Raw genomic sequence first — 10651 nt, forward strand, 5'->3', positions numbered from 1 at the left:
CCAAGTTTGGACAGGGACCTAGACCCCTTGACAGGAGAGTGGGGGGTTGGACTTGCTTGTGCTTGGGGTATAAGCGGGGCATGTCTTTTGGGGTACCCAGCTAGGATACATTGGTTCACGAATCGTCGTGTGATACGGTACAACTTGGCTATGGTCTAGCACCATAGTAAGAACTAGAAGATGAAAGGGGATGAATGGATTTGATTGCTCAACTCTTGCTTGAAAGTAGAATAGGTGCTTACATAGCATGGTTAGCTAATGAACTAATCATGACTGTTAATAAAACACATACATAAGGATTCACTACTAGTAATACTTTTCACAAAAAGAAAACCCAGCAAACCATAAAGCTTATCATATCATTTGGAGTTAGGAAATTATTCCCACTAGTCAGGTAAGTCTTGCGAGTACATTGTGTACTCAGGGTTTATTTATCCCTATTACAGGTGCAACTTGAGGAGTGGTTGTTATGTGGAGGATTCTTCTGGTGGGCACAGACGGATCCTTGTATCTTATCGTTAGATGTTTATTTCAATTCCGCTGTTTAAATTCCGCACTCTGAACTTGGTATTGTAATAATGTATTTCTGAGAACTCTTGTTGTATGAAATGGACTAAGTATTGTAAACTTGTTCTCGTTATTGGATTATGGATGAAAAACGTGGATTGTTCGAGTTCTCCCTTGGGGTGTGCTCGACGGAACCGCCTGGTGTAGCTTACTTTCGGGGTGCTTAGTGTCTAGTGGAAGACGAGCGGCTCCGAAAGCGTGTTATTTCAGACGGTTCTGTCATAGAAAAGGAGTTAGAAAAGACTCTAGCTAGAGTGACCTTCGTGGGTCCTCTAGAGCTGACCTTTGCTGGGTCGCTCGCAGCTCCCTCAACGGAGAGTAGGTCTCAACAGAGTCCGAACTTGGGCAAAACAAATATCGTGTCTCAATTTGTCTTCATTCGATATTTGTGATTCACTATGGTATTCAAGCTATTGTGCAGGTTCTCTGTGCTCCATTTTATCTCTAGTAGGTACCTGCAGCTTGGATCCAAAAGCAAAATCAAAAGAAGCAAGTTGGGGCATTGAGCAGACGAACTCGTGAATACCGAACCTGTCCTGTATCAATACCAGACGTGTCTGATATTTGGAGCATGCGCTGTTTTATCTGTTCTTTGCTCTAACTCTTGTGTTGCAGGATTACAGCTCCTAGATCTTTTCTATATCACTTGTACACTTTGTGTCTAACTCTTGAGGAGTTTATTTCTCAGAGTTGGAATTTTCTAGTCATAGGAAATTCCTATTCTAATCATTTTTGTATTTGAAGGTGCTAATTTTAGAAATACCTATTCACCCCCTCTAGACGGCATCTTTGGCCCTTTCAATATGAGCTATTTGGATGGTAGCCATGTTAAATCTATCAACAAAGAGTCCCTTAACCATGTCTAACAAAACACGTAGGACTAGCATCAAACTAAAATAGATTTAGGGTACGTTTGATAGAAGAAACGTTTTGGTTGTGAGAATGGAGAGAAACATTTCACCCGTTTCTACATATGCACGTGGAAACACGAGGAGGCTGGTTTCGCGCAGATTCTCATCTCATTGCTTCCATTTTCTTTGTTCTTTTTTCAGTTAATTAGCTTTTTAGTGCAACAAGTAAAAATGAGTTGTATTTAATTAAGTTGTTCTCCGTCCACAAAAAACTTAGAACTTTTTAAGCATATTTCTAGTTATAGATTTTTTTTGGAAGAAAACATTTTCTTATGAATCAGAATCCGGAGATCCACTAGTCAAACAATTTCATGAAGTGATTCTTATTCTACACCAAAAACGTTTCTTGAGAGAATCCGAGTCTGAAATGTTTGTACGAGAATCTGGAGCCCTGCCAAACACACATGTGGCTGTACATTGTGAATTACTACGTGAACTCGATATTTAACAAAATTTCTATAAGAAAAATAGGTTGGAGCTAAAAATGCCCATACACATAATCGTAGAGCCATGGATGGGATGTTGCCAGTTGCCACCTCAGTAGGGCAAAGCCACCAAGTTTGAACCTTAACCCCCTCGTAAGCAAAGTAAAAATTTGCCTTGGAGGATATATACTCTCATGGTGTGCATCCTTGGATGTGCACGTTGAAATGGGTACATTTAACGATGCACAATAAGAGAGCATGTGTTGTCATTATCAAGAGGTACAAAAGGTAAAAAAATCTCTCGTATTCAGGTTTGAGCTGATGCAGGGACACGTGGGTGCTGCAGATGGGAGTGATCATCGAGCTGCAGATCGATCGATGCTGTGCTAGCTAATCATGCATGCATACACACGTGGCATGGCGTTTTCCTGCATCTCGTATTATCTGTGTACTGTATGAATCGGAATGGATCCATATACTTTGCTGTGATGCATTGCATTATAGGCAGGAGGTGGAGTACCTAGAGCGTCCTCAATGATTCCCAAATAGCTAGCGACTTCCAAATAGCTATTCTAGCATGATCTTCCAAAAACACATCTCTCGTAACCAGGGATGAAAACGGATCGGATACGAACGGATATCACTCATATTATATTTGTTTTCATATTTTTGTTCGGATTCGGATTCGGACACGGATAGCGTTCGGATACATATACGAATACGGATTGACTCGGTTACGGATATGAATAATGAGTATCGAATACGGTATGAATCGGATTCGGAGAAGGTCGGATACAAATATCTATTCGGATATTGAGTAAAAGCAGCATATATATAGTTCATTTTTTCATTTGAGAAAGTTTGAACAAAATGTAGTTCAAATTTCACAAGTGTATGACATGGTTTCAGAAAGTCTATATGAGATTCAAGAATTTGTGACTAGTGTTTGATAAAACTTTCTCAAATGGGAAAATGAGCTATGTAACAATTGTAGATCTTGCTGAGATGATCAAACTTGGTATTCAGAGTTTTTTCATCTGAGGTCATTTAGTGTCTCATTTGAGCAAGTTTGACCAAGTCAAATTTGGTCAAATGAAAAAACAACACTTTGACTCTAGTATTATGAACTCTAAATGACTTCAAATTGAAAAGTTTTGAATACCAAGTTTGTTCAACTCCTCAAGATCTACAATTGTTGTTTTGGTCAACTTTCCATTTGAGATAGTTTGGACGGTTCAAATTTATGATTTTTAAATTTCGACGCCTACAAACTAGTTTTCAGAACCCTAGATTGTCTCAAATTGAAAAGTTTTGAATACCAAGTTTGTTCAGATCATCAAGATCTACAATCCTTATATAGGCCATTTTTTCATTTGAGAAAGTTTGAATAAAATGTAGTTCAAATTTACAAGTGTGTGACATAGTTTTAGAAAGTCTATATGAGATTCAAGAATTTGTGACTAGTGTTTGATAAAACTTTCTCAAATGACAAAATGAGCTATGTAACAATTGTAGATCTTGCTGAGATGATCAAACTTGGTATTCAGAGTTTTTTCATCTGGGGTCATTTAGTGTCTCATTTGAGCAAGTTTGACCAAGTCAAATTTGGTCAAATGAAAAAACAACACTTTGACTCTAGTATTATGAACTCTAAATGACTTCAAATTGAAACGTTTTGAATACCAAGTTTGTTCAACTCATTAAGATCTACAATTGTTGTTTTGGTCAACTTTCCATTTGAGATAGTTTGGACGGTTCAAATTTGTGATTTTTAAATTTGACGCCTACAAACTAGTTTTCGAAAGCCTAGATTGTCTCGAATTGAAAAGTTTTGAATACCAAGTTTGTTAAGCTCGTCAAGATCTACAATCATTATATAGGACATTTTTCATTTGAGAAAGTTTGAATAAAATGTAGTTCAAATTTCACAAGTGTGTGACATGGTTTCAGAAAGTCTATATGAGATTCAAGAATTTGTGACTAGTGTTTGATAAAACTTTCTCAAATGAGAAAATGAGCCATGTAACAATTGTAGATCTTGCTGAGATGATCAAGCTTGGTATTCAGAGTTTTTTCATCTGAGGTCATTTAGTGTCTCATTTGAGCAAGTTTGACCAAGTTAAATTTGGTCAAATGAAAAAAACAACATTTTGACTCTAGTATTATGAACTTTAAATGACTTTAAATTGAAATATTTTGAATACCAAGTTTGTTCAACTCATCAAGATCTACAATTGTTGTTTTGGTCAACTTTCCATTTGAGATAGTTTGGATGATTCAAATTTGTGATTTTTAATATTCGACGCCTACAAACTAGTTTTCAGAACCCTAGATTGTCTCAAATTGAAAAGTTTTGAATACCAAGTTTGTTCAGATCATCAATATCTACAATCCTTATATAGGCTATTTTTTCATTTGAGAAAGTTTGAACAAAATGTAGTTCAAATTTCACAAGTGTGTGACATGGTTTTAGAAAGTCTATATGAGATTCAAGAATTTGTGACTAGTGTTTGATAAAACTTTCTCAAATGAGAAAATGAGCTATGTAACAATTGTAGATCTTGCTGAGATGATCAAACTTGGTATTCAGAGTTTTTTCATCTGAGGTCATTTAGTGTCTCATTTGAGCAAGTTTGACCAAGTCAAATTTGGTCAAATGAAAAAACAACACTTTGACTCTAGTATTATGAACTCTAAATGACTTCAAATTGAAAAGTTTTGAATACCATGTTTGTTCAACTCATTAAGATCTACAATTGTTGTTTTGGTCAACTTTCCATTTGAGATAGTTTGAACGGTTCAAATTTGTGATTTTTAAATTTTGACGCCTACAAACTAGTTTTTGGAACCCTAGATTGTCTCAAATTGAAAAGTTTTGAATACCAAGTTTGTTCAGCTCATCAAGATCTACAATCCTTATATAGGCCATTTTTTCATTTGAGAAAGTTTGAATAAAATGTAATTCAAATTTCACAAGTGTGTGACATGGTTTTAGAAAGTCTATATGAGATTCAAGAATTTATGACTAGTGTTTGATAAAACTTTCTCAAATGACAAAATGAGCTAGGTAACAATTGTAGATCTTGCTGAGATGATCAAACTTCATATTCAGAGTTTTTTCATCTGAGGTCATTTAGTGTCTCATTTGAGCAAGTTTGACCAAGTCAAATTTGGTCAAATGAAAAAACAACACTTTGACTCTAGTATTATGAACTCTAAATGACTTCAAATTGAAAAGTTTTGAATACCAAGTTTGTTCAACTCATCAAGATCTACAATTGTTGTTTTGGTCAACTTTCCATTTGAGATAGTTTGGACGGTTCAAATTTATGATTTTTAAATTTCGACGCCTACAAACTAGTTTTCGGAACCCTAGATTGTCTCAAATTGAAAAGTTTTGAATACCAAGTTTGTTCAGCTCATCAAGATCTACAATCCTTATATAGGCCATTTTTTCATTTGAGAAAGTTTGAAAAATATCCGGATAATATCCGTTTTAATAATCCGGATATATCCGATACTTATCCGGATTATCCGATATCCGCCGGATATCGATGATATTACATCCGTATTTGATATCCGCCTAAGATATCCGTTTTATTATCCGTATCCGAAAAAAATTACGGATGTCCGAGTAACTATCCAGATAAGTGTTCATATTTGTTCGGTCGAACGGACGGTCGAATAAATATCCGTACCGTTTTCATCCATACTCGTAACTCACAAAACTCTCCACTACAGTTTTTTTTTTTTTTTACGTTTCATCTAGCTAGCTATTTGTAAATTGACATTGTGGACGCCCTTGCAAGAAGCTGATCTGATCACTGATGGTTGATGGAGACGGCTAGGCTAGACAGCGAAGGAAGGCGATCGATCATGTATACCGTACACGTGTCAGCATGCATGCATGCCTTGTGTCCAACTAGCTAGATCCAGAATCGCCCGCATATATATGGGTTCCACATACATACACTCATACAGGTGGACAATAATTCGATACCATCTCTTCGTACTAATTAATATACTCCTTCTTTTGTGGAATATATGATGAATGAATTTATTTATATTATATTAATCAACCAATCAATCGATAATTCGATATTAATTGATGCCAAAGACCTGGCATCAAGTCCAGTTCTAGTATTTCCTTTCATCTGTCCCGAACGTTTGCTCCTCGCTTTCCTTCCTTCGTAGCTGCTGCGGCTGCTTCTGCTGCTGCTGCTGCTTCTTCCAGAATCCTCCAACCACGTACATAACTCCAGTTCATCGTCGTCGGTCCATCTCTAATAATCATCCATCATCAGGGTTCGTTCCCTCCGATCCGTAGGTGAGTCGTCTGCTAGCCGGACAGATATATCGATGCATGCATGCGTGCTAGTTTGTTTTAAAATCTGTTGAGAAACCCATCGATTTGTTGGATTGGATGCAGCATGCATCAGTATACATAATCGATTTCAATTCATCACAAGTAAGCTAAGGATTTCTTGGAGGGGATCGGAGGGGCACACACCAACAAAACTGCATGCTGCCGTTCTTTGGAGCTCCATTATTACCATGATTCTGCTGCACACAAGGTACTGCCCCCGACCCAGTACTCTCTTAGCTTGTGCAAATTCATGCAGCAGATCAGAGTTGTTGCCTCCCTGCGTGCACTCACAGGGATGAGGACGATGCCCATGCCCTTGCCCTTGGTGGTGCTAATCCAAACCATCTGCTGCATGCCTGCCCATCTGGAGACGATGGGGCTCACAATAATCACATGCCCAACGTTGTCGTCGTTACCACTGAATCGGATGACGACGACGACGACGCCATCTGGATACCGCCTGATGAGGCAGCTGCTGCAGACAGCATGGAATTGGAAGACGACGACGACGATGATGAGCCCACCTGTTACGATGCCCGAGCCGGAGGTAGTACATCCTACTGCACAGATGAGGATGACGTATCCGATGATGACGATGATGCTACCACCAGCAGCAGTATCAGGTGGTGCCATGCTGATCAGTCCGCCACCAACGCCGCCCTTGCTGCCGACAGGGAGAAACGGCAGAAAGCCATGCTGAGAGCCATGAACGGGCAGCTCAGGATGCTCGCCGCTCGCTTTCTAGAGTCGGCTGGCATTGGCATTGACACCACCAGCAACAGCAACAGCTGCTGCTGGCTTGACATCGTCACCTCCCTCTCCTGGGAAGCTGCCCTTGTGATCAAGCCTGATGTTGGCACTGCTGTAGGCAACCAAATGGACCCGTCCTCTTACATCAAGGTCAAGTGTCTAGCATCTGGTACACCCCGCCAATGGTACGTATGTATATAATACACAAATTATATCTATGTTATAATAAACTACTGCTTTTCTTGTGTGAACACAGCAAGGAAAGACAGTGCTGAAAGGCTCTCTGCTGTGATACTGTAGCCGCTACAGGTGTAGGCGCCGCACGGCTCACCTACAGCACTGTAGCCACATGCAGAGGCCGGCGCAGAGTCAGTCCTGTATGTTATTTAGTTACTGTTACAGCATGTACGTTGTACTAGGACTAGATGGATAGAGTTGTATAAATAGACTACCACAACAACTCAGTAAAGAGAGTTCAGATTTGCCACCCCATAGACAGAGCTTCGGCCAACGCTGGTGTCTTGTATTGTGCGTGCATACTCTGTTCTCCCTTCTTCCTCTAGCTTCAGCCATAGCGTGTGGGGATGGACAACGCCTGTTCGTGATCGGCACGGCTAGTGGGTGCTCAGCAACACTAGTGGGTGCTCGACAAGACTAGTGAGTGGTTCACTCACATGAGCCGGTGATCCTGTGGGCCAACAAATGGTATCAGAGCCGTACAAGCGTCGTCGTCAGGCTAACCGCTGGCGATGATGGGCCGTTCGGAGTTGGACGACGGCAGTGGCACTACTGTGGCTGCCCAGCCACGATCGGAGGTCGTTGTTTGTACGGTGCGGGAAGTCAGCGGCACCAGTTGATCGATGCTGACTCGCACCAACTATGGAGAGTGGTCGGTGACCATAAAGGTCAAGCTCAGAGCCCGACAGCTCTGGAATGCCGTTGACAAGGGCATCGACAATGAGGAAGATGATATGTCAACGTTGGGGGCTATCCTCGCTTCTGTACCGGCGGAGTACAGGGAGCCGTTGGGGGCAAAGAGCTTGGCTAAGGAGGCGTGAGAGGCTATTGCGGCGATGCGTGTCGGTTCCGACCGCGCAAAGAAGGCGACGACCCAGCTTCTGAAGCAGAAGTACGCCAACCTCAAGTTCAAGGATGGTGAAACAGTGGATGACTTCTCCCTTCGCCTGCAGACGCTCATCAGCAAGCTGAAGAGCCATGGTGTCACCATCGACGAAGAGGAGGCGGTCTCCAAGTACCTCCACTCCGTGCCAGCAAAGTACATCCAGATCGCTCTCTCCATAGAGACGATGCCAAGGTGAAGAGGTCCCTGAACCGATTGTACCTGCTCGACCTAAAGGTAGAGCAGCCGGTGTGCCTGGTGGCAAGGCACTCCGAGGAACCATGGATGTGGCATGCCCGGTTCGGACATCTCAGCTTCGACGCGCTTGGTCGGCTAGAGAAGATGATCCGAGGGCTACCCCACATCAAGAACGGAGGCGAGCTGTGTGACAGCTGTCTGGCTGAAAAGCAGAGGAGGCTACCATTCCCAAAGGCGGCCAAGTATCGCGCAAAGGACGCTCTCGAGCTCGTCCACGGCGACCTCTGCGGGCCGATCATGCCAGCTACAAACGGTGGTCGACGGTACTTCCTCCTACTCATGGATGATTGCAGTCGCTACATGTGGCTGCAACTCCTGACGAGCAAGGATGAAGCGGCGGCAGCGATCAAGAAGTTCAAGATGCGCGTGGAGGCCGAGAGCGGCAAGAAGCTTCGAGTGCTGAGGACTGATTGCGGCGGCGAATTCACTTTGATGGAGTTCGCTGCGTACTGCATGGATTAGGGTGTGTGGAGCGACACCACACCGTGCCATACTCGCCACAATAGAATGGCGTGGTGGAGCGACGGAACCAGACGGTGGTCGGCATGGCCCGATCCATGATGAAGGCCAAAGGCATGCCGGCAAGGTTCTGGGGGGAGGCGGTGACCACGGCGGTGTTTATCCTCAACTGCGCTCCGACCAAAGCCCTGGCGGGCAAGACGCCGTTCGAAGCTTGGTATGGGCGCAAGTCGAGCGTGTCCTTCCTCCGGACATTCGGCTGCATCGGCCACATTAGGAAGACGAAGCCGAACCTCACCAAGCTGGAGGACAGGAGCACACTGATGGTGTTCCTGGGCTATGTAGAGGGTACCAAGGCGTACCAGCTCTACGACCCACGCGGAGACAAGGTACTTGTCTCGGGCGATGTCATGTTCGATGAGAAGGTGGCTTGGGACTAGAGCAGTCCGAGGATGGGGGAAGCTGGCAGCTTCACCAACACCTTCATCGTCGAGCACTTGGTCATCCACGGTGGTGGAGACGCTGGGGAAGAGCTACCGAGCACTCCAGCGGTAGAGCCGAGCACTCCTGGGGCAGTGCCCAGCACTTCGAGGGGGGATGCCAAACACTCTGGGAGGAGTACCGAGCACTCCTGGAGGGATGCCGAGCACGCCAGGAGTGGTGCCGGGAGGTTCTATATTGGTGGCGACCACTCCAGGACGGGTGCCGAGCACTCTCGTGGCGAAGCCAAGACGTCTTACAGTGGTGCCGACCACTCCAAGACTAAGGCTGAGCACTCCTACAGTAGGGCCAAACACTGTAGGAGTTATGACGAGCTGTCCAAAAGTAGTACCGAGCACTGCAACCAGGGTGCCGAGCACTCAAGGTGCTATGCCAAACACTCCGGTGGAACAGGGAACTCCATCAACGTTGATCGAGTTCGCCTCACCTCCAAGTGACATCACTGAGTTTGTGGACGCCTACCACGAAGGTGAGGAGGTGCGGTTCCGCAGGCTGGACGACATCATCGGCGGCACAGGACCCTCAGGACTGGCTGGTCGGCTGCTCAATGACGCAAAGCTGCTGCTCGTCAGTGCAGAGGAACCGCCCACGTTCACGCTGGCCGAGCGGGACGGAAACTGGCGACGGGCGATGCTAGAGGAGATGAAGGCGATCGAGAAAAACAAGACATGGCAGCTCGTCGATCCACCTCCAGGATGTCGTCCGATCAGCCTGAAGTGGGTGTACAAGGTCAAGCGGGACGAGCTCGGCGCCATTGTCAAGCACAAGGCGCGCCTCGTCGGTCGAGGTTTTGTTCAGTGCGAGGGCATCGACTTCGAGGAGGTCTTTGCGCCAGTAGCGCGCATGGAGTCGGTTCGTTTGCTACTAGCCTTGGCAGCAGTAAAGGACTAGCGCGTCCATCACTTGGACGTTAAATCAGCCTTCCTCAACGGCGAACTAGCGGAAATGGTCTTTGTCAGGCAACCTCCAGGTTTCGCCGTCAAGGGAGAGGAGCACAGGGTGCTCCGACTGCGCAAGACGCTCTATGGGCTGTGGTAGGCCCCACGAGCATGGAACGCCAAGCTTGATGCCATGCTGGGAGAGCTTGGGTTTCAGCGGTGCACAACCAAGCACGCGCTCTACACGCGGCGATAGGGGAAGGAGGAGCTCGTCGGCGGCGTGTATGTGGATGACCTGATCGTCACCAGCACGCGCACGGAGAACATCAACAGCTTCAAGCGTGAGATGGCAGCTCATTTTTGAATGAGCGATCTCGGCGCACTCTCCTACTACCTCGGCATTGAGGTGAGACAAG

At 44.6% G+C, this 10651-nt stretch overlaps 1 protein-coding gene across 2 annotated transcripts; it reads left to right on the top strand.

Annotated features, from left to right (window-relative positions):
• The first annotated feature begins 6069 nt into the window (after nt 1-6069).
• LOC136494257 (putative 1-phosphatidylinositol-3-phosphate 5-kinase FAB1D) lies at nt 6070-10645 on the top strand. Of its 2 annotated transcripts, none has more exons than XM_066490429.1 (3): nt 6070-6230; nt 6333-6477; nt 6563-10645. In XM_066490429.1, exons 2-3 carry the CDS (start codon nt 6458-6460, stop codon nt 7218-7220), a joined length of 678 nt encoding a protein of 225 aa, XP_066346526.1. In that variant the 5' UTR covers nt 6070-6230; nt 6333-6457; the 3' UTR covers nt 7221-10645. The 2 variants fall into 2 exon arrangements, with proteins under 2 accessions (XP_066346526.1, XP_066346527.1); XM_066490430.1 differs by having other exon boundaries at nt 6373-6477.
• Nucleotides 10646-10651: the final 6 nt, after the last annotated feature.

The sequence above is a fragment of the Miscanthus floridulus genome, chromosome 11 (assembly GCF_019320115.1).
Source record: "Miscanthus floridulus cultivar M001 chromosome 11, ASM1932011v1, whole genome shotgun sequence".
In the NCBI taxonomy this organism is placed as follows: Eukaryota; Viridiplantae; Streptophyta; class Magnoliopsida; order Poales; family Poaceae; genus Miscanthus; species Miscanthus floridulus.

What these genes read in the sequence shown, in the direction of transcription:
- LOC136494257 (XM_066490429.1), top strand. Translation starts at nt 6,458, where the DNA reads ATGATTCTGCTGCACACAAG. An exon ending in ATGATTCTGCTGCACACAAG is followed by an intron (nt 6,478 to 6,562) that starts GTACTGCCCCCG and finishes GTGCACTCACAG; the next exon opens with GGATGAGGACGATGCCCATG.